This window comes from Ochotona princeps, chromosome 24 (assembly GCF_030435755.1).
Source record: "Ochotona princeps isolate mOchPri1 chromosome 24, mOchPri1.hap1, whole genome shotgun sequence".
Lineage (NCBI taxonomy): Eukaryota > Metazoa > Chordata > Mammalia > Lagomorpha > Ochotonidae > Ochotona > Ochotona princeps.
In genome coordinates, this window is record NC_080855.1 from 7,732,353 (window position 1) to 7,756,122 (window position 23,770).

Here is a 23,770-nt window from a genome sequence, read left to right on the forward strand (position 1 = left end):
GCCCTTTGACCCCAGCTGTCACAAAGCCCAGGCCCACCCCTACCACACCTGCTTCTGTTACTCAATCTCTTGAGGCTGCTAGGAGCCTGGGGAGGCCCTTTGTCCTCTGTCAGCATCCCCTGGCAGAGGAGGTCACAGCAGAAGATTCAGACCTGGCTCTCCGAGGACCCTCCCTCTAAGGCAGCTGCTTGGACTCATATCTCTGAGCTGGATCATGGGATGGGTCACCCTCTTCCTGCTGGGGCTCTGCGTGCTCCTGGAAGCACGCCTGTGTTCCCCTGGCAGCCCCATGTGGCATTACGCTGAATCTGAGGTGGTCATTCCTAGGAAGGAGCTGCCCCCTGGCAAAGGTGTTGAGATGCCAGGCTGGGTCTTCTACAGCCTGCACTTTGGGGGCCAAAGACACGTCATCCACCTTCGGAGCAAGAAATTTATTTGGCCCAGACCCCTGCTAATGATGACCCAGGATGACCAAGCAGCCTTGCAGATGGACTACCCCTACATTCCAATGGACTGTTACTACTTTGGCTACCTGGAGGACATCCCTCTGTCCACTGTCACCATTGACACGTGCTACGGGGGCTTGGCAGGTATCATGAAGTTGGATGACCTGACCTACGAAATCAAACCCCTCCAGGACTCGCACACATTTGAACACGTTGTTTCTCAGGTAGTGGCCGACTACAACACTACAGGGCCAACCCCATACAGACAGGAACAAAACAAAGACTCAGACCTCTTGCTCTCTGAGGTAAGCCACCTTGCAGCTCCCAGGACCCAAGTCATGGTGTATCCTGCCCATCCATTCCGTTTCAAGGAGCTCATTCTGATTTCTAATGGCATGTTTCAGGTGCTCAACCGTAATATGTCAAGAAGTGTAGAATTTGTGCTGCGCGTGTTCAATGTTGTTGACAGCCTTTTCAAAACACTTCATGGTGGAGTTTATGTTAGCCTTCTAACCGTATATAATGTACAAGAACCAGTGAACCCTTTCAATGATTTTCGAATTCCAGGAGGTACAATTTTTGAGCATTATCGTCATTTTTTTTATCACAGATTCCTTCCGGATATAGGCACATGGATCACACCAGAGCACCCGGAGAACATGATACCAGAAATTCTAAAATTCATATGCACTAATAGCAACCTTATGTTTATTTCCTTCCGAGGCAGACATTACCTACAATTAGCTATTATGAGTGCACAGGGCCATATGAGAATGTTAGGTGCGACTTTCGATGCTCCATATTGCGCATGCAATAGAAGAACCACCTGTATAATGCACCAATCCATGCAATTGACAGACTCCTTCAGCAACTGTTCCTACAGTCAATTTCAAAGCATACCTGCATTTTCATCCAGAACGTGCTATTATTCACTGCAGTACGATTACTTCAATAAAACCCTGCTACAGGAACGCTGTGGCAACTCCGAGGTGGAAGGAAATGAGCAATGTGACTGCGGCTCCTTTAAGCAGTGTTATGCCAATCAATGTTGTCAAAATGACTGTCGGTTCTCGCCTCGAAGTGTTTGTAATAAAGAAAAATGCTGCACAAACTGCACCTACTCCCCTTCTGGAACTCTCTGCAGACCCATCATGAACACATGTGACCTTCCAGAATACTGCACCGGGTCCACCATCACGTGCCCTGAAGATTTTTATATTCAAGATGGAGCACCGTGCACTGAGGAGGGCTACTGCTACCGCGGGAACTGCAGTGACCCCAATATGCACTGCAAAGAGATCTTTGGCGAAAGTGCACATAATGGTCATGACAGCTGCTATCACGTGAACACCCTAGGGTTCCGATTTGGCTTTTGTTTTAGATATCCTGAAGGCGCACATCACTTTAAGTGTACTCAGGAAGACAGGAAGTGTGGGAGGCTGCAGTGCACCAATGTCAGCGCTGTCCCCAAGCTGCAGGAACATGTTTCCTTCCACCAGTCTTTGTATGATAATGTCTTCTGCTTCGGGTTAGATCAACACCGTGCGACTGGAGCCAATGATGTTGGACACGTGAGAAATGGCACTCCCTGCGCTGACGGGCTTTTCTGTATCAACTCCCGTTGCAATGGGTCGATAGATGAACTGCAGTATGACTGCACCCCTGAGAAGTGCAGCTTCAGAGGAGTTTGCAACAATAGAAAGAACTGCCACTGCCATGTAGGCTGGAGTCCCCCACTGTGCCTCAGTACTGGTCCTGGTGGGAGTTCAGACAGCGGCCCCCCACCCAGAAGAGTCCGTAAAATAATAAGCAGCCTGGAACCGATCTACATTTGGAGAGTGATCCTTGGTCGTATTGGTGCTTTAATTTGTGTGCTGCTCTTCGGGGTAGCCACAAACGTACGAACCGTTAAAATTACCACGGTCAAGAAACAAGAAATCCCTGAAACACCTCAACCACATTAAAGTGGCAGTTGGCCTCCGGACCCCTGAGCAAATGTAGAGACTGTAATGGGAACATCTGTGAGTCAGTGGGAGAAGCTACAGTGTTCAGGATCATGTGCCCTGATGGCTACAGGGCACACAGGGGTCCTTCCCTCACCCTGGAGGGGATGGGTTGTCTGCACTTGTGTCACCAGTTCACCCTTGTGGGTGCTGGTGCTCACCTGAAATAAATCTCCAAGATCTCATGCATTGTCTCCTGGGTCCTTCCATCAGCTCTCAGGAGTCCACAGGAGCCTGTCTGTGGAGGAGGAGAGTCAGAATAGCACCAGGGACAATGCCTGTTGGCTGCCCCAGGATGATGAAAATATTCCTGTGTCCTTGCAGGGCACCTGCGTGACATTTCCCTAACAGAGTGCCCCTGGGCTCTGTGTTTTCCCTGCTCTTCTCCCCTTTCCTGAGTCAGAATGGGTTTAGGGCCATGCAGGACGAATCCCATGCAATGTCTGTCAAACCACACAGCAGTGGCTGTGAGCACTGGCATAGAGGATGGGGGCTCCCAGCAGGGACAGCACAGATGCCTCAGGCAGAGGCAGGCTTGGCTGCCACAACTGCCCTGGTGGGGTGGGAGGCAGCAGATGGCCAGGGTAAGAGGCCTGCCCATACTTGGGCTCCTTCGGTGCCAGGCTCATTGTGTGCGTGACTGGGACTGTCTCGCCATGTGCGTGCAGCTTCTGGTGTGGTTTTTGCTCATTGCCCTTCAGTGGGGTGTCTCCACCCCCAGTGCCTACAAATCCCAGATGCCCCGTGCCTCGTACCACCTCTGTCTCAAGTCCCACACTCTTGGCGCAATCTTGTCTTCTGTTTGCCAAATCAATGATGGACCCAACCTTGGTCCTGTGCTTGTCTGGTGTCCCCTCAGATGCTGCTTGGGGACATTGATCCTCCTTTTTACATTCATGTCCTCAGTCACACACATTCCTGTGTCGAACCCTAACCCTAACCCTGAAGGCTGTGCTATGACCTCCCTGCAGATTCATGAGCTGGGATGTGTGTGCCATCTTCATAGTGGGAAGCAGCATACGGTGCCCAGGAATCTGGACTGGGTCCCGAGAAGGGCTCCCTGCTGCCTGGACACCGACGCCAACCCTAAAGTTCCTTGTAACTGGTTGCAGCCAGATCAGCACCCCTACAGCTACTTCATGAGGTGGAGTGGAGCCGGTGCCAGGGGACAGGAGAGCACTGCCTCAGCAAGAGATCTAGGGCAGTGGGTGAGAGTCAGCAGGGAGCTGGGTACACAGCACAGGAATCTGGAGATGGAATTTAGAGCACAGTCATAGAGGGACTGTTGGCAGTGGAAGCATCTGTCTTGATGGGAATGGGGGACTCTTGTTACTGCTGAGACAGCAGCTGTCAGGGAGCCCAAGAAAACATCTATTTCCTTTCTGCCAGGAGACACAAGAGGGCAGCAGGAGTCTGTGCAGTGGTGCCCACTCAGGAGATTGGAAAACATGATCATAAATAGGAAACAGTGAACATCAGCAGGTGTGAGTCCCACCCACCATTGAGGGTTCTGCTACCCGAGACACCACAGCAGCTTCCTGTAACACAACAACCTTTTGGACAAACTTTCGATGAATTTCTGGTGTATGGAAGACATTCCATGTCAGGAGCCATGTACGGAACAATTCCATAGAGAATTAACTACATGTGACAAATCAAAAGGCCCCACACCATTGCATGGGGAAAGCTGAAGTCGTGTGGATGCAGATTTTCATGGTGGGTTCTCAGAAATGACATTTCTACATCAGTTGATAGAATTGTTCAACTATTAATCCATCATAAGAGATAGATTTGTATCTTTGCAGGAAATCTTTTGTAGACATATGAAATTGTTGCACTTGCACTTGTTAATAGAATATTTGTTCATTTCAGATGATGAAAATGTTGAGATAAAAATGTGACTATTTGGCCTTAAGCAAATGAGAACCTGTCAGAACAGCCTCAGAAATCACTGAAGGAAGGAGGTGGTCTGGATAAATGCTTTCTGGTGAAGATCTCTCACGTAGCAGCGATTCAGCTACAGGGTTGGATCGTGGAGCTGGAGCCAGCAGGACACTGTCCTTAATGACCTGGGCTCCATACTCCACATTGCCTGGTCAGCGCTGTCTGGTGGTCTCGGTGGAATGGAGAAAACTCCATCAGAATGTGGGAGAACAAGATCACCCCCACATCCAGTAGTTTGGAAACCATTTGATCCCTTTGACCATGAATGTGCACTGCTGCTTCTTGGATGAATCAGTCATGGAGGATCCCAGGATGAAGTCAATGAGGAAGTACTGTCAGCAGTTGCAGGAGCCTCATCCTGACCCTCACCTGAGTGGCAGGTTCACAGTGAAGCTCCACTGTATTTCAGGATGCAGAAGAGAAAAGGAGCTGTGGCCACAGAGCCTGCAGAGGATGATTCTGATCATCACAGGGAAGAGGACAGAGGTCACACTGTGTCACAAGTGTCCAGCTATGCAGGAAGTAGGTGGACTTGGACACTTCAGGTTTGCTAGGTCAGGCTCTGCTCTACGCTGTGTCTGGTTCTGATCAGAATCCCACCTGCCTCAACCATAGAATCCCACACACGGCTCTGCATGACCCCAAGAGCAGGGACTCCCGGGTGCCTGGGATCCCTCTGGACTCTGACTTTGCTGACTCTAGTGCAGTCATGTATTCCACATAAAAAGCCTCATTTTTTCTTTTTTAAAAGCTATTTTCAAGCTTATTAGTTCTTTTTTTTAATTATTTATTAATTACATTTGTATTATGTGACACAATTTTATAGGTACTGGGATTCCTCCCCACCCCTCCCCAAACCCTCCCCCCATGGTGGATTCCTCCACCTTGTTGCATAACCACAGTTCAAGTTCAGTTGAGATTCCTTCATTGCAAGCATATACCAAGCCTAGAGTCCAGCATCTTATCGTACAGTTAAGTTCAATGGCTTCTTAGGAAGACCTTCTCTTGTCTGAAGGTAGAGCCAGCAGAGTATCATCCCGCTCAATTAAAAGCTCGAACATACCATCAGCAACAATTTATAACGTTATGGAATTAATTGACATAGTATTGAGTAACCAATATGTTAAAAATAAATGCGAGTTCTTAACCACATGCTGTGACCACATCATTGACATTTCAATTTCAGTTTATGTACAATAGGTTCTATACATCTTAAAATAGCCACAGATTATTGTTCAGCTGTCTTGTGTCTATTTTCATTATAATATTCAGCCTTTCATAGCATTGAAGCATAATTTTGCTAAACCTGGCTTTTTTTTTCTGCTAGTCTAGACTGGCTTATAACTCCAACAAGACATATGTCAAGCGTTTAGGTGCAGAACAGTTTTAGGAGGGGTGTGCAGAGAAATCCTCAACACCCTAGTGAGGAGTAATTAATATTTCACGTCTTCCTCACACCTTCTAGGGTAACGGAGGATTTCTCCGCTCTTCCACCCCCTTACGGAATAACATAGGGTATTAAAAGTATATTAGGTTTTACAGTTCTTTGGTGCAGATCATAAGCAGTCTGACTCACATTTATTGTTGGTTCGTTGGTTGCTTCACAATATCTGATTGCATGTGAGATAAGCTGTTTGAGGTTGAGATAATATTACATTTTACAGGTACTATTTTTCATATTGACATCATTTCATCTTAAATTAAGCAAACATGTGGTATCTAACCTTTTGGGATTGGCTCATTTCCCTTAGCATTATGGTTTCCAGTTTGGCCCATTTGGCCACAAAGAACTGCATTTTGTTTTTTTTAATAGCTGAGAGGTATCCCATGGAGTAGATGAACCATAGCTTTGTTATCCAGTCTTCTGCTGATGGGCATTTTGGTTGCTTCCATGTTTTTGCAATTACTGATTGTGCTGCTATGAACGTAGGGGGTGCATGTTGGCTTCTCATAAAACAGGTGTTTTGGGTATATTCCTAGGAGTGCTATTGCTGGATCTTACGGTATGTCGATTTTGAGTTGTTTGAATTTTCTCCATACTGATTCCCATAGAGGCTGTAGCAACCTGCAGCCCCACCAGCAGTGGAGTAGGGTTCCCCTTTCCCCGCAACCTCGCCAACAAGTGTTGTTGGTGCTTTTATTCATGTGGGCCATTCTTACTGGTGTCAGGTGGTACCTCATTGATGTTTTAATTTGGATTTCCCTTATTGCCAGGGAACTTGAGCATTTTTTCATATGTTTATTTGCCATTTGGGTTTGTTCTTTTGTGAAGTGTTTGCCCATTTCCCATGCCCATTTCTTGAGTGGCTTGTTTGTTTTGACATTTTGGTTGTTTTGTAGTTCTTTGTATATTCTGGAAATTAGCCCTCTGTCACCTATGTCGTGCGCGAAGATCTTCTCCCATTCTGTGGGTTGCTTTTTTACTTTGTTGATTGTTTCCTTCGCTGTACAGAAGCTTCTTCGTTTGATGAGGTCCCAATTGTTTATTTTGGTTTTGATTGCTAATGCTTTTGGTGTCCTTCTTAGGAAGTCGGGACCTACCCCTAGATCTTGTAGAGTATTTCTGACATTTTCTTCCAAAAGTTTGAAGGTTTCTGGATGTAGGTTTAGATCTTTTATCCATTTGGATTTGATCTTAGTGTATGGTGAGAGATGTGGGTCTATCTTTTTGTTTCTGCAGGCTATCAACCAGTTGTCCCAACAGCATTTGTTGAACAGACCTTCCCATTTGCCTGGGTTGTCGATTGTCTTTTTGTCAAAGATTATTTGGCTGTATTTGTGTGGGTTCCCATCTGGTGTTTCTATTCTGCTCCATTGATGTTCTTCTCTTTTTTTTTTTTTTTTTTTTTTTGCCAGTACCAGGCTGTTTTGATGACCACTGCCCTATAGTATGTCCAGAGGTCTGGGACTGTGATTTCCCCTGCTAACTTCCCGTTCTTGAGAATGGTTCTAGCTATTCGTGGTTTTTTGTGTTTCCAGATGAACCTTTGAATCGCTGTTTCCAGATCTGTGAAGAATGTTTTGGGCAATTTGATTGGGATTGCGTTGAATGTATATATTGCTTTTGGCAGTATAGACATTTTAATCATATTGATTTTGCCTATCCAGGAGCATGGGATGTTACTCCATCTTTCGAGGTCTTGTTCAATTTCTTTTTTAAGCAGTTTGTAGTTTTCTTCAAATAGGTCTCCTACATTTTTGGTTAGGTTTATTCCTAGATACTTCATACTTTTCTCTGCCATTTTGAACGGTATCTTGCTGGTTAGGTATTTTTCCATCTTTGGGCTATTTGCATACACTATGGCTGTTGATTTTTGTTCATTAATTTTGTATCCTGCCACTCTTCCAAACTCTCGTATAAGATCTAGCAGTCTCTGTATTGAGTCTCTTGGGTCTTCTATGTAGAGAATCATGTCATCTGTGTATAGTGAAAGCTTGACTTCTTCGATTCCCATTTGGATTCCTTTGATTTCTTTTTCTTGTCTAATGGCCTCAGCGAGTACCTCTAGGACTATGTTGAACAGCAGCAGAGAAAGTGGACATCCTTGTCTTGTTCCAGATTTCAGTGGGAAGGGTTCAAGTTTTTCTCCATTCAGTATGATGCTGGCGTTGGGTTTTTCATATATTGCTTTGATTATGTTGTGGATTTTTGCATCTATGCCTACCTTGGTTAGGGTTTTTAGCAGGAAATTGTGTTGGATTTTGTCGAAAGCTTTTTCTGCGTCTATTGATACTATCATGTGGTTCTTGTTTTGCAATTTTTGGATGTGGTGTATCACATTTATGGCTTTCCGGATGTTGAGCCATCCCTGCATTCCAGGGATGAATCCTACTTGATCTGGATGAATGATCTGTCGGATGATTTTTTGAATTCTATTGGCTAGGATTTTGTTGAGAATCTTAGCGTCAATGTTCATCAGAGAAATAGGTCTGTAGTTTTCCTTCCCAGTTGGGTCTCTGTCGGGTTTGGGGATTAAGGTGATGTTGGCTTCATAGAATGAGTTTGGAAGAGTTGCCTCTTTTTCTCTTGTATTGAAGAGTTTGTAGAGGATTGGGGTCAGTTCTGTTCAGAATGTTTTGTGGAATTCTGCAGTGAAGCCGTCTGGGCCTGGGCTTTTCTTTGTTGGGAGATCTTTAATCACTGATTCAATCTCTGCTTCAGTTATGGGTTTGTTCAGTTCGTTTGTTGCCTCTGGGCGAAGTTTTGGCAAGTTGTATAAGTCTAAGAACTTTTCCATTTCTTGGTGGTCTTCTGATTTGTTGGAGTATAGTGCTTTGTAGTAATTTCTGATTATGTTCTTAATGGTTGCAGTGTCTGTTGTTATGTTGCCGTTTTCATCTTTGATGCTGTTAATTCTTGCTTTCTCTTGTTTTTTCTTTGTCAGTCGGGCCAGCGGGGTGTCTATTTTGTTTATCTTTTCAAAAAACCAGCTTTTTGATTCATTGATTTTGTGTATAATTTTTTTGTTTCTATCTGATTAATTTCCTCCCTTGTTTTGATGATTTCTTGTTTCCTGTTGTGTGTGGGGCTCTTCTGCTGCTGTTTTTCCAAATCCTGGAGGTGTGTGTTTAGTTCCTGTATTTGACGCCTCTCTTGGGCCTTGACATGGGCTCCAATTGCGATGAATTTACCCCGCAGCACTGCTTTGGCCGTGTCCCACAAGTTTTGGAATGTTGTGTCAGAGTTTTCATTGGTTTCCATATATTTTTTGATCTCATCTTTAATTTCTTCTCTGGCCCATTGTTCGTTTAATAGCATATTGTTCAGCCTCCAAGAGTTTCTGTATTTTCTGGGGCATTTTGAATTGCTGATTTCCAATTTCACTCCGTGGTGGTCTGAGAGGGTACATGGTATGATTCCTATCTTTTTGAAGTTATTTAGGTTTGCTTTGTGTCCTGTCATGTGGTCGATCCTGGAGAAGGTGCCATGTACTGCTGAGAAAAATGTATAATCTATGGCCTTGAGGTAAAAAGTTCTATGAATGTCTATCAAGTCCAGTTGTTCTATTGTCTGTATGAGCTCTGTTGTTTCTTTGTTGAGTTTTTGTTTTGTTGATCTGTCTATTGTTGTTAGCGGGGTGTTAAGGTCATCCACAATTATTGTGTGCATATCAATGTCTCCTCTTAAGTCTGTAAGCAATTGCTTCACGTAGCTAGGCGCGTTGGAATTTGGTGCATATTTGTTCACAATGGTGATTACTTCCTGATGGATCAGTCCCTTTGCCAATATATAATGACCTTCCCTGTCTTTTTTGATGTCTGTCAGCTTGAAGTCTATATCATCTGAAATTAGGAAAGCTACCCCAGCCTTTTTTTCTCGTCCATTGACATGAAATATCTTTTTCCATCCCTTCACTTTCAGTTTCTTAGAGGCTTTTCTGGTTAGATATGTCTCTTGTAGGCAACAGATAGTTGGGTCTTGTTTGATGATCCAGTCTGTTAATCTGTGTCTTTTGATTGGTGAGTTTAGGCCATTTTTGTTTAGAGATAATATTGAGAGAAATTGATTTTGGTCTGCCATGAGTGCATGCAAGTGTGCAAGTGTGTATTTTCGACTATTAGAACCTCTGCCTGGTTGACTATCCTCTTATGGATTTTAGTGGGGAGGTCTTCCCATTTGCCATATTTGTTTTTGGTTTTCATTTTTTCTGTCTGGGTTTAGCACCTTCCTGAGGAGGTTGTCTAGAGCTGGTTTCGTGCTGGTGTATTCTTCTAGTTTCTCTTTGCTGTTGAAATATCTAATTTCATTCTCAGATACAAATGAGAGTTTTGCCGGGTGCATTATTCTCGGTTGGCAGTTGTTTTGTTTCAGGATTTGAAAGGTTTTACCCCACTCTCTTCTTGCCTGGAGTGTTTCTTCTGAGAGATGTGCTGTGATTCTGATTTGCCTTCCTCTGAAAGTAATCTTGTCCTTTTTTCTTACTTGTCTTAGAATTGTTTCCTTGTATTATCTCGAAGGCAGTTTGAGGACCACATGTCTGGGTGAGGATCGCTTTGGGTCGAATCTATTGGGGGTTCTCTGACCTTCCTGGATTTGTGCTGGATTTATATTTCCGGTATTCTGGAAGTTCTCCTGTATTATCTCACTGAGCACCCGTTGCAAGCCTATCTCCTTTTCCATTCCCTCTGGAAGGCCTATTATTCTAATATTTGAATTTTTGAGGTTGTCTTTCATTTGCTGTATGGACCTATTGGCTTTCTCCAGATTTGTCTCCAACTGTTTGATGAACTGCTGCCTTTCATTCTGAATGTCTTCCAATTCTGATATTCTGTCCTCTGCTGTGTTCATTCTGTTGGTTAGGCTTTCAATTTTGTGTTCTATATTGAGGATTCCCTTTTTGACTTGATTTGTTTCTGCAATGACATGGTTTTCGAATTCCTTGGACTCTTCCCAGCACTTCTCGCTGTCTCTGATGAATCTCATCACTAGTTTCTTAAATTCCTTATCTGATAGTTCCTCTACGTCTTCATCTTGCATCTCAGGTATTGAGATTAGTTTTTGATTGTTTTGGGGGGAAATGCTTGATCTTTCTTCTGAGTCATTACTTTTTCTGATGCTTCTCCTCATTGTGTTGTTGTTTCTTGCCAGTTTGGGATTTTAGCTTCTGACTTGCTTGCCCTCGGTGCTGTAGGTTATAGGAAGTGTGACCCAGCAACTGCTGTATGGAGTGTTGGCCTAAGTATACTTCTTCTTACTCTATTGGGGACAGCAGATGATGGTGAGGTGGGTGTTGATTGGCTTCGTTTGCGCCTGGGTTTATACCTCTGCCACTTGTCTCCGTTGTAGCTAGTTGGTTGGGTGTTGTCCTGTGTGTGCCAATGTGGATAGGGTGTAAATGATATAGTTTGTAACCTTGGGCTTCTTCTCTTTGCGCTGGGTAGATGTAGAGCTTGCTGTTCCACATCCAACTATACCATCAAAGATGTATTCCCCTGTTGGGAAACCCCCTGTTGTGGCCCTGCTTGCCTGTGTTTCTTCCCGGTTCAGGAGATCTGTTGGGTAGTGCCACTGACTCTGGGGCTCTAGCTAAGCACAGCAGGGGCTTCTGCCTGAGACTCCAGCTGCTTGTTGCTCGGAGTTTGTGGACCACAGCCCAGAGCTGGGTCAGGAGGCTCTATGTCCCAGCCCTAGTGCCAGGCCTTCCCCCTGCAGCTCCCACTCAAAGTCGTTGCCCCACTGGGAGACACACTGCTCCACACTTCCGTCCAGGTTAGTTGACTCTGCTGCGCTGTGTTTTGCCTCTTGGGCTCAGGGCCTCTGCGCCACCTCAGGCCACAGGTCTGCAGAGCCACGTCTTGCCTCTTGGGCTCAGGGCAGGCCGCGCCTAGCCAGGGCCTCTGCGCCCCCTCGGGCCACAGGCCTGCCCAGCCACGTCTTGCCTCTTGGGCTGGGGACCCGTGCTGCACACTGCAGGGGTCTCTGTCCTGGGCCCCTGCCTCCTGTGGTTTGGAATCTACACCCTAGGCTGGGTTGGAAAGATCCGTCAAGTTCTTCTCCCTGGAATTCCCACTCAAAAGAGTTGTCCCACTGGGAGATGTACTACAGCGACTCCACTGCCAGGCCAGCAGGCTTTGTTTAGCAGCCTCCAGCTTCTATCCACTGGGAGAACTTGCCCCGCGGTTCTGCAGAACCGGCTTTGCTTCGGGGTCTCCTGCTGAGCTGAGCACAGCAGGGGATCTGCTCGAGTTCACAGTCCTGCCCTGCCCCCTTTACAAGGCTTTTCTGTCTCTCTCTCTTTTTTTTTTTTTTTTTTTTTGCACTTTCTCAAAGGTGTTCTGCCATTGGGAGCAGAGCCATGGGAGTCATGTAGCCGTGCTCCCACCAGCCTGCACCTCTGTCCAGGGAGGCTCTGCCAAGTGTTTCCCCGCTCCTAGTGCTCAGGCTGAGCCCAGCAACAGTTTCCACTGGAGTCTCTTGCAGCTAGTCAACCATTCGGAGCTGAGTTGGGGATTACTGTAACCCAGTCCCAGAGCGCAGCTCCAGTCCCCTCTGCACTCTCAAAGCTGCTGACCTGCTGGGAGGCACGTTTCTGGGCAACCCCCGCTGCTTATCTTCGTGGGTTGATGCCCCCGTGGTTCAATCCAGTAGCCTCCTTTAGGGTCTCCTGCACTCCAGTGGTCGGTTCCCCTGTCGGTGTGGATGCCTGTCCTTCCAACCGCCTTTGTCCTCCCTGGAACGGCTGAGATGAGATTCCGCTGCCTTCCCCCTGGCTGGGATCTCGACTCACCAAAATTCTCCTGGCGTGCTGTCTCCTCTTTTCCCCTTTTTATGGTTGTCTCTCCACGCTGTGTAGATCTTACTTCAGTGAACTCCAGTGACCTTCCGACACCTATCCCCACAATTCTTGTCTCCTGGTTTGTTTCTCCGCTGGATCGGTTCCCATCTGTCCTCACTCTGCCCTACACCCGCTCTCTCGGGTCGGCCATCTTTATCATCGTGTGATTTCTTCTTTCTTTCTTTTTTCTTTTTTTTTTTTTTTTAAGATTTTATTGTTATTGGAAAGCCGGATATACAGAGAGGAGGAGAGACAGAGAGGAAGATCTTCCGTCAAATGTTTCACTCCCCAAGTGAGCCACAATGGGCCGGTACGCACCAATCCGATCCCGAGACCAGGAACCTCTTCCGGGTCTCCCACGCAGGTGCAGGGTTCCAAAGCTTTGGGCCGTCCTAGACTACTTTCCCAGGCCACAAGCAGGGAGCTGGATGGGAAGTGGAGCTGCTGGGATTAGAACCGGCGCCCATATAGGATCCCGGGGCTTTCAAGGCGAGGACTTAAACCGCTAGGCCACGCCGCCGGGCCCAATTTCTTATTTCTTATTGTGTGTGGGGCTCTTCTGCTGCTGTTTTTCCAAATCCTGGAGGTGTGTGTTTAGTTCCTGTATTTGACGCCTCTCTTGGGCCTTAACATGAGCTCTAGTTGTGATGAATTTACCCCGCAGCACTGCTTTGGCCGTGTCCCACAAGTTTTGGAATGTTGTATCAGAGTTTTCATTGGTTTCCATACATTTTTTGATCTCATCTTTAATTTCTTCTCTGGCCCATTGTTCGTTTAATAGCATATTGTTCAACCTCCAAGAGTTTCTGTATTTTCTGGGGCATTTTGAGTTGTTGATTTCCAATTTCATTCCATGGTGGTCTGAGAGGGTACATGGTATGATTCCTATCTTTTTGAAGTTATTTAGGTTTGCTTTGTGTCCTATCATGTGGTCAATACTGGAGAAGGTGCCATGTACTGCTGAAAAAAATGTATAATCTATGGCCTTGAGGTAAAAAGTTCTATAAATGTCTACCAAGTCCAGTTGTTCTATTGTTTGTATGAGCTCTGTTGTTTCTTTGTTGAGTTTTTGTTTTGTTGATCTGTCTATTGTTGTTAGCGGGGTGTTAAGGTCATCCACAATTGTTGTGTGCATATCAATGTCTCCTCTTAAGTCTGTAAGCAATTGCTTCACGTAGCTAGGCGCGTTGGAATTTGGTGCATATTTGTTCACAATGGTGATTACTTCCTGATGGATCAATCCTTTCACCAATATAAAATGTCCTTCCCTGTCTTTTTTGATGTTTGTGACATTGAAGTCTATATCATCTGAAATTAGGAAAGCTACCCCAGCCTTTTTTCTCATCCATTGGCATGAAATATCTTTTTCCATCCCTTCACTTTCAGTTTCTTAGAGGCGTTTCTGATTAGATGTGTCTCTTGTAGGCAACAGATAGTTGGGTCTTGTTTGATGATCCAGTCTGTTAATCTGTGTCTTTTGATTGGTGAGTTTAGGCCATTTGTGTCATTTAGAGTTAATCTTGAGAGGTTGCGATTTTGCCCTGCCATGAGTACGTATGTGTTTTTGTGGGTGTTGGTATCTGTGTAATTGCCCCTTCTTGTGTGGACTTTAGTGGGGAGACCTTCCTGTTTGCCATCTTTGCTATGGTTTGCCTCCTTTTTTTCTGGATTTAGTGCATTTCTAAGGAGATTTTGTAGAGCTGGTTTTGTCCTGGCATATTCTTCTAGTTTCTCTTTGCTATGGTTTCGTTCTGACATACAAATAAGATCTTTGCTGGGCACATTATTCTTGGCTGACAGTTGTTCTGATTCAGGATTTGGAAGATCTTTGTCCATTCTCTTCTTGCTTGTAGGGTCTCTTCAGAGAAGTCAGCAGTGATTCTGATTGGTTCTCCCCGGTATGTGATCTTTTCTCTGCTTCATACTTGTCTCAGGATTCTTTATTTGTCTTCGTTGGAGTGGAACTTGAGCACCATATGTCTGGGTGAAGGTCTCTTTGGATCGTATCTGCTGGAAGTCCTCTGACCATCCTGGATTTGTGCTGGGTTCATGTTCCAAGTATTTTGGAAGTTTTCCTGTATAATTTCGTCGAGCACCATTTGCATTCCTAACTCTCTTTCTGCTCATTCGGGAAGGCCAATAATCCTAATATTTGATTTTCTGAGGTTGTCTTTCATTTCTTGTATGGTCTTATTGGCTTTATTCAGACTTGTCTCCAGCTGTTTAATGAGCTGGGTATCTTCATTTTGCGTGTCTTCTGTTTCAGAGATCCTCTCTTCTGCTGTATTTATTCTGTTGGTTAAGCTCTCAACTTTGTGCTCTAAGTCAACAATTTGGCTTTTCATTTGTTGTATTCCTGTGACTACGTGGTTCTTGAATTCTTTGAAGACTTCCCAGTTCTTCTCATTGTCTCTGATGAATTTTATTATTTTTTTAAAATTCTTTGTCTGGTAGAACTTCCATGTCTTCATCTCACATCTCTGAAATAGATATTGGCTTTTGGTCCTTTTTTGGTGGGGTGCTGGCTCTCTCATCTGGATCATTACTTTTTCTGGTATTTCTTCCCATTGTGTTAGAGTTCCTTTTTGAGAGACCCAGGCACTGGTGTGCTGAGGGGTCTCCAAGCACTATCCTGCAGAGACTGGAGCCTGCAGACGTGGAGTAGCAGGGCGCAGAAGTATTCAAGGCATTTTTGGTGTGTCCCCAGTGCACAGGACCACAGAGCGCCACCTCCGAGACCCAGCAGATTCAAGGCGCACTCTCAGCTCATCCCCTACACGTATGCGATCACAGGGAGTGGGGGAATGAAGGCGCTGTCTGGGTGCACCCCCTGTGAGCGGGTTTACAGGACACGGAGGATTCAAGGTGCTTTCTCGATGTGTCCCCAGTACCAGGGACTGCAGGATGTGGAGGGTTCCAGGCACTCACTCTGAGCATCTCTTGCACGTAAGTCTGCACACCACGGCGCAGGAGTATTCAGTGTCCTCCAGATGCATCTCCCATGCATGGGATTGCAGGACGTGGAGGGTTCCAGGTGCTCTCTGGAAGCATCTCCTGCACGTGGGTCCATACAGCCCAGCAGCACGTGGGTCCATACAGCCCACCAGCGTGCGGGTCCGTACAGCCCAGCGGTGTGCAGGTCCACACGGTGTGGGAGTATTCAGTGCACTTTCTCTGTGTCTCCTCAGCACACAGGACCGCTGTGCGTCACCTCCAAGACACAGTTTCGGCAGTTTCAAGGCACTTGCCTTGTGTCCTCAGATGCTGGAATCTCCAGAGAGATGGGGGAGGAGAGGAACACCAAGGAGGCTCGGGCTTTGTGCATGCCCCTGGACAGTGAGCTCTGGGAGCTGCTGACCCACTGCTGCCCCTACTCAGCTCACCCAAACCTCAGGCTCTTGCAGTCTGCCTCTGCTGCTGGTGAGAACCTTCACCAGTGATGATCCCTCCAAGCATCCTTATCATCTGGGTCGGCTGCGTCTCCTGTCAGCTGCACTTAAATGTGACTCAGCAGGTCTGGAGCAGGATGCCGACTTCCCTGCCTTTTGTTTTGTTTTGTTTTTTTCCTGGTTGCTCTTCCGAGTTGTGTGGATCTTTTTGGTTCCACACTGTCCAGGGAACTTCACACACCTCTCCCTGTGGCTCTATGCTGCTCCACTTATGCTTCTGTCGCGTTCTATTCCTCTCTTGCTGTGATCTCCCTCACATCCATCCTCCTATGTTGGCCATCTTGCAAGTCTCTCAAAAGCCTCATTTTTTCAAGTGATGTATTTCCCTATGATACCAAATCTTGTGAACAATGCAGTTGTGATGGGCTTGGCAACATTGGTGCAGAACTGTTAATCAGGAGACTGTTACAGGGGCTGGGGAATAGCCCCAAACCCATAAATAAACTCCCTTGAACCTGCTCAAGGCGAAGTGTGGCCTTGTTCCTTCTAGGCCTTGTCACTGTTGATCAGCCTTTCATTTCAACAGTAAGCACAAATGGTTCCACAGACATTCCAATGACAATGTCTTTTTGTTATGTTACAAATCTATAAATCAAGAGTAATGGGAAATGGTGAAAGCATACATTTAGAACTGCACTCCACCTGCTGTTGTGGGAGAGGAAAGCCCAGTTCCTGACAGGAACCAGGCCTGCACCTGGGCAGGGATCAGCATGGCCCTGCAGGCAGGTTTTTGTCTGGGCTCACACTGAGGGCCCTGCACTGTGTCTCTGGCACAGTAATAGATGGCCGAGTCATGGACTGTCAGACCAGTCATTTCCAGGGACAGTGTACTCTAGGCGACGTCTCTTGAGATGGTGAATTGGTCCTTCAAAGAGGCCATATAATATGTGCCACCACTACTACCAATGGTTGTATGATTGTGAGTCACTCAAGCCCCTTGTCTGGAGCCTGACGAAGCCAGCTCATGCCATAACTACTGACGGTGAATCCAGAGGGTTTGCAGGTGGGTATCAGTATCATCCCTGGCTTGACCAGGCCTCCCCTGGACTCCACCAGCTGCTCCTGACACTGGACACCTGCAAACACAAACATCCTGATGAAAACTCCCACTCACACCCACTGACCCATCACCATCATCCTCTCCCATACTCAACACCCCTTGTCCTCCATCAGTTACCATGGAGCACAGTGACCAGGAGAAGCCAGCTCAGTGCGGTCTCCATGGTGAGTGTCTGTGTAGAGTGCGATGCCTGAGTGGGACAGCTGGGAGTCTCTGGTCTGGGGCTCCTGTGTCAGAGCTGCAGGGTGAGGCTGGTTTTCATGAGCACAGGGGAAGGGCCCTATTTGCTTGTCCTGCTCCTATGTAAGTGGCTGTGCTGTGTAAGCCTCAGACTGGGCAGTGCCCAGGAAAAAAAATATGGATGTTCTAGGAAGCATACTATCCAAGTAATTCCTTGGAAATTATGTGCTGTTGTTTGATGATGTATAAATAAGCATTACTATCACCTCTTTAACATAACTTAATATGCTTAAGGGAAATAAGCCAGATCCAGAAAGATGATTTCTGCGTGTTTTCAGGCTAATGTGGAGAGTACTGTAGAAAGAGTGTGTAAAATGTGTGGGTGTGTACTACTTGGTATATATGTAGGTACAAATGCCATTTACACAAAATCACTCAATGTACTTGGGGTGTACTTTTTTAACTTTATTTTTTTGTTGTTTTATGATAATAATTCCATAGGCTCTGTGGTTTCCTTTGCCTCCTGAGCCTGTGCAGGTTCCCGGGCTGCTTCCATCCCATGTGGGAGATCCAATGGGAAATGATTGACCTGAAGTACTCACTCACACCCACTGTTTACTTCAAGGACAGTCATATCTCTAATGACCTCCTTGGTAGCTGGGACATGGCCCTGGGTGTCTTTGCTGATGATCCTTGGCGAAGTGTCCATTGCTTCTGCAGTGAAAACCACTTGGGTGGCCTCCAGGGGTATCACTAGAACCAGGAGCACACACCTCTCTTGTCCTGCTTTGCCATGGGATCCCCTCCTGGTCTCTGAGGTAAAAGACCATGGTGACTCCTTCAAGAGCATTGTAGTATTTTTGACCCCAAATACAGCGGCAACCTCAATTCTTGTCTCACAGGAAAGCAGAATTTTCGTGCGGACAGAGTTTAGTTTTAAAGCAAGATTTATTAGAAAAGTTGAGAAGAGAGGCTCCCATCCTAGTGATGGGAGGGGGCTCTGAGATAGAAAGGACCTCTTACCCCCTGCCATTAATGGTGGGAAAGCACCTTTTAAAGGTTTACTTCAAAGGGGCTTTTCCAAGGACAAAAGGAATTCCTGGTCTGCCTGATATCTGGCTTTGGGGCAAAAGACCAGACAGGTGTCAGACATTGAACATTCCTGGCCTTGAAAATATGAGTTCAGTCCCCTTTTTTCAATGATGAGGAGACCAGCCTGAGGCCCTTCGACACAATGGCTGGAGATAATGGCTGATATTTCAGGTGGGGAATTGATATGCTAATGTCACCCTTGTCCCTTGGATGAGATGTGCTCTGGTGAATTCAAGACATGGTAGGGAAAATACTCCTTTATATTTCAGAGAAATATGAAGACTTGGGGACCCAGAATACCCTAACTACCTACTACCCAGTCTAACTCCTCTCTCATTCCACCCCCTATCCTTCTTGTTGAAGTCTAGATGACAAAACAAAGATAATCATAATCTCTCCCAACCTAGTGTGTAATGGGATCAGTTGGAAACACCAATTTGAATACTTGGGTTTTAGAACTTAATTTTTCAGAGTAAACTTTGGACTTGAGCAGTTTCAACTCTTTTAAAGCTCAATTTTTGAAACAGTTCAACTCAATGAACATAATAGAACACATGAAACTTTCTGAGCTATATGAAATTGTTATCTAAGTCCATTAGAAGGCACAGAACCAATGAAAGGATTAATATGTGGCATTAGGACATAAACTTATACAGGACATGTAAACATTAAGTCTCCATGGAGTTACAATTTTGTCTAGCATTGACGATTCTGAATTAAGATTTAAACTTACTTGAACTTTGAAAAGGCTACAGTTGCTTTGTATATAAGTGGTGCATTTTTTTAAACAATTGTACTTTACCAGTTGCTGGTAGCCCTAAATGTCTTAGGAAGTTATGTCACCTAGAATATAAAGCACAACACTGAAAACATTTCATTAAAAGATTTATCTGGATCATAGTGTAGATGGCAAGAGATTAAACTAGTTGTGAGTTACAATAACACAGCAGTTTATGGAAATCTAGTAAGAATTCACAAAATTTTACACCTTAATGCAAAGGCAAGCAATGAACTAGTCCTGCAGTTGTAACAAGCCATGTATTGACAATTGGAGAAGAGTCTTAAATAGATGGACAGAGAAATCCCCAATAATTTAGTAAATGAGGACGACATGAACCCTGCCTCAGTAGTGAGTGTGTCCTATCCAATGATGTCTAGTAAAAACTGAAGAGGGAGATGGCAAACATGCCTGTCAGGAGCCTGGTCAGTGATACAGGCTGAGCAGTTACAGGCTAACCTACTTTTCCATAGAAAAGCTTCCTTTCTGAGCTTCTAGATTAGTCTGTCACCTAAGCTAATTTGGGGCTCCTGAGAGACCCCGATGGTCACGTAAGAGAGGGAAAAAGTCAAAGCTCGCTAGGACAGAGAAGGCAGTGTCCAGACAGAAACTTAACAGTTTTCCCTTCCACTTCTAGAACCACTGGGCCTCTTGGGTGCTGTTCTGGTGTCACTGAAGTCCGTGGATGGCTTTCTGAGCCTGTGCAGGTTCCCGGGCTGCTTCTGTCCCATGTGAGAGATCCAATGGGAAATGGCTGATTTGAAATACTTGGCCTTCCAGGACAGTCAGATCTCTAATGACCTCCTTGGTAGTTGGGACATGGCCCTGGGCGTCCTTTCTGATGATCCTTGGTGAAGTGTCTATTACTTCTGCAATGAAGAGCACTTGAGAGGCCTCTGGGAGTCTCACTGGAACCAGGAGCACGCACCTCTCTTATCCTGCTTTGCTATGGTGACCCCTTTAAGAGGATATTAGGGTACTTTCAGGTCCCGTTTGTAAGTTTGAAAAGTTCTTTCCTAAAGTCAGAGCAATTAAGAATCTGTTACCTATATATCACCTATTTTTCTCTACATAGGATATAAGGAAATATACTCAAAGTCATTCCTCAAGCATTTTAACAAGCTGGGGGGATTTTTCTGTGGCCCTAACCTCAGAGATTTATTTAAATAAAGATGAAAAGACTTAGCTTAGCAATCCTCATTTGTTAACAATTTCATCTATAAGCCAATCATAATAGACTACATTGCTTGCCACATGAACATGTATATGCATACCAGATAACATACATTATAAAACAAAACAGCTTTTATAAGTTTTTTGAAAAAAAAGATCTCTTGAGTGTTTTAAAGTGATCAGTTATTTAGGATTGTATCTTGCTCTTAGTAACCCAAGTTAAAGATGCTTTTAGTTAGAACCTGTAGCTTACTGTTTAACTTTAGCACTATTTGCAATGGATGCAATAGCATTTGTTGGAATCTAGAAAATTAAGCATTCTTTGTTAGAATTATAAAATAACAAATATAAGCATCTATTTACTTTACACAGCACACTGTCGAATCACCTGTACGACTTTATACACACTTGTACTCTTTAGGCCTCAAGACCTTGTTCATTAGGATAACAGCTGTAAACAATAACGTAATTTAATTATTAGACTTTAGTGATATCTTGACATTGTATCAATTTGTACCAATAGCAGTCTGTTAATATTTCATTAGTATAACCTAAAGTTTATACCACTTCACATCTTAAAAGCACCTTTTAATAAAATCCAAACAGCCTAACCAGTGGTCAGTATCTCTCTACAAAATGAGAGATACGTTCTTTGATATTCCCATGAGGCCTCACTGGGAATATAAAAAATCAGGAAGTTTGAAATGGTTGAGTTTTTTAAAAGACTGTTAAATGACTGTGAAGGGTGCCAAGTAGGCTTAAAATATCTGATAGATCAATTGATTGATAAACACAAATAATCCCATAACTTGGAACAACTTTATAATTAGAAAACATATTGACTAATAAACATAAGCACCAGTATGCATTAGCCACTTTTGAAACTTTACATCAAAACTCTTTGTAACCATGCAATATTCATTCACTTTACTAGAACATAAAAGCTCACATGCAGAATTTGCTCCTCCTTATAACACGCACTCTAGATGTACACCCATGACATTAAGGAAACAAATTTGGCATAATTTTATAATCTCACTATGTACTTTGCATGGTGTAAATATCATATTATCCAAATTTTGTCTCATTGTTTGAGAGTTCCAGGGATCCTTCTGGAAATCCCAAAGTCAGAAGACTTGGTTTAGAATTCAGAAGAATTTAGAGGTTCAAATAAGTTAATTACAAGTACATTTATCTGAGCACACTAACAAACACTATAGACTGGAACTGATCAGAGTTAAAACACTAGAAACCAATAGTTAACTTTCAAGACTAAACAACAATAAAAACCTTAGAAAACATTTTAATGTTACCAGAAATGCCCGGTGGGTTCTTCCTCAGCTTAATATAGAAATAAAAAGCCAGGAATCTGTTGCAGACAGAAAAGTTTATTTGCGAATGGACCAGGTGAGCAAGGAAGGGAGAGGGAAGGGGGAAGCACCTCCAGAGAGAAAGCCAGGAGATGGGGTGTCTCTCGAAAGAGGAGGGAGAGAGAGAGACTCCAAAGGTTTAAGGAAGGGTCTTGGGATTTTAAGCCTTTCCTGACCCCTCCTTGTTGGGCAGGTAAGATGTTCCCTACAGGTAAGATGTTCCCCATTGGTGGTTTCTTAATTAGTTAGAAAATGGGTGGACAATGCTGGTGCTGCCCACTTGAAGATGTGGCCAAGACCTCAGCAGGCCTGGATGGTCTCAGCAAGACATATGAAAGCTCATCACTGAAGCCAGCTGCAATAACATAGAAAAGCCTTGATTCAGCGCATGAACCGATCGTTAGTAACAGTAAGATACACCCTGAAACAAAGACACATAGAATCTGAGCAACAGATTCCCGGCTATTTATTTCTATACTAAGCTGAGGAAAGAACCTCACACCTTCACTAAAACACCCACAGAGGCTCCAGGTTAAGAGCACAGGGCAGAGCCAGGCTCCTGGGTTTCCATCCCTACCCTATCTCTTTAAATGAATCCACCTTCTTTAGCCTCAGTCTCCTGCTTTGTACATTGGTGATCACCAGAACCTTCCAGACAAGCAAGAGAGATCTCAGTCAGTACCACACCGGGCATTTCTGGTAACAGAATCAAATACTCCTAGTTGGGAGCAGAGGGAACTGTAAAGGGGGAAAAAACTCTCAGGCTAGAAAAAGTTAATGAATTCTAAGTTCTCCCCAGCAGGGGTGGAGTCCTAGCAATGTTCCCGTTTGTTTATGAGATCAATGACCAAAGAGACAAAATGAACCTCCATCTCCTGCAAGATATCTTTAACAGTTAAGGCTAAAATTAAACAATTAAAGCTAAAACTTTGGCCAAAAGACAGAACCAGGAAGGACCAAGGTAAAAGCCAATTGTATGCTCCACGTGGAGGCAGAGCCAGAACAGCACAACAGCATAGTTATGCAAAGAGGCCCAACTAGGCCGATTCTCTGCATTCTAGAGCTCAAACCTGGCAGCTAAGGCTGTGGTGCTGAAAAAGATCAAGTCCTTTTCCCTTAAATTCTGGGGGTAAAAAGAATCCCAAAGTTTGAGAATAAACCCCAAGGGGGTGTTTCTGGTGGATGACTTGTTTCTCCCAAATGAAGATAGAGGATAAAACAAGTGTAGTGAATGCATGTTATTCATATAGCATTTCATCCTCCAGGATTTACACTTGCAGGGTGATGAGCACTGGTGGGGCATTGAAACAGTGGCAGTTTTAAGCTTGCAGCTTCTCCGCAGGCTCAAATTGAATAGGATATTCTTGTTTTGTAAACCTCTGAATGTTTGAAACCTGGGGCTGGCCCCTCCAGGAGTCTTCTGGCCACAGACATCTGCCATTATGATCAAACTTGGATTTACATTCTTTTTTCCAGTGCTGGCCTCATTGACACTTAACACATATTCCCGGGCGTGACTGTTATAAGTATTAGCATGGTGTTTTTGAGTTGAAGGAAGCATTTGGCATTTTTTTCTATGCTGTCCTGGCTTGCCACAATTAAAACATTCAGCATTCATTTGCTTTTGAATGGCAAAAGTTTCAAGTGCTGCTAGGCAGGCATGGTGTTCAAACGTCCCTATGTTGCCACAGGCTTTCAGATAACACAGAAGATTTGCTCATTCTTTTATAGGATGAATAACAGCCTAGCAGTCCTTGTTCGCATTATAAAAGGCCAGTTGCTTTAATAACAGTTTCCTAGTGCTTTCTCTCCCAACTTGTTTTTATATGGAGTCTGTAAAATGTCTTATAAAATTAGCATAAGATTCTCTGGCTTTTTGGATGACTTCTGTATAACTGCCTGCAAATTCAGACCCAGTTTCAATTTTCTCCCTTGCCCACATGGTATGTCTCATACATGGGTAAGTGCTGCTTGAGGCAGCTGTATCTGTTGCACTGTA

The 23,770-nt window shown here is 44.7% G+C and overlaps 1 protein-coding gene across 1 annotated transcript; it reads left to right on the plus strand.

Moving 5' to 3' along the window:
* Nucleotides 1-214: 214 nt before the first annotated feature.
* On the plus strand, nucleotides 215-2,634 carry LOC101516874 (disintegrin and metalloproteinase domain-containing protein 21-like). Its single transcript, XM_004598170.3, has one exon. The coding sequence runs from the start codon at nucleotides 215-217 to the stop codon at nucleotides 2,408-2,410; it is 2,196 nt and encodes a 731-aa protein (XP_004598227.2). The 3' UTR covers nucleotides 2,411-2,634.
* The last annotated feature ends 21,136 nt before the right edge of the window (nucleotides 2,635-23,770 follow it).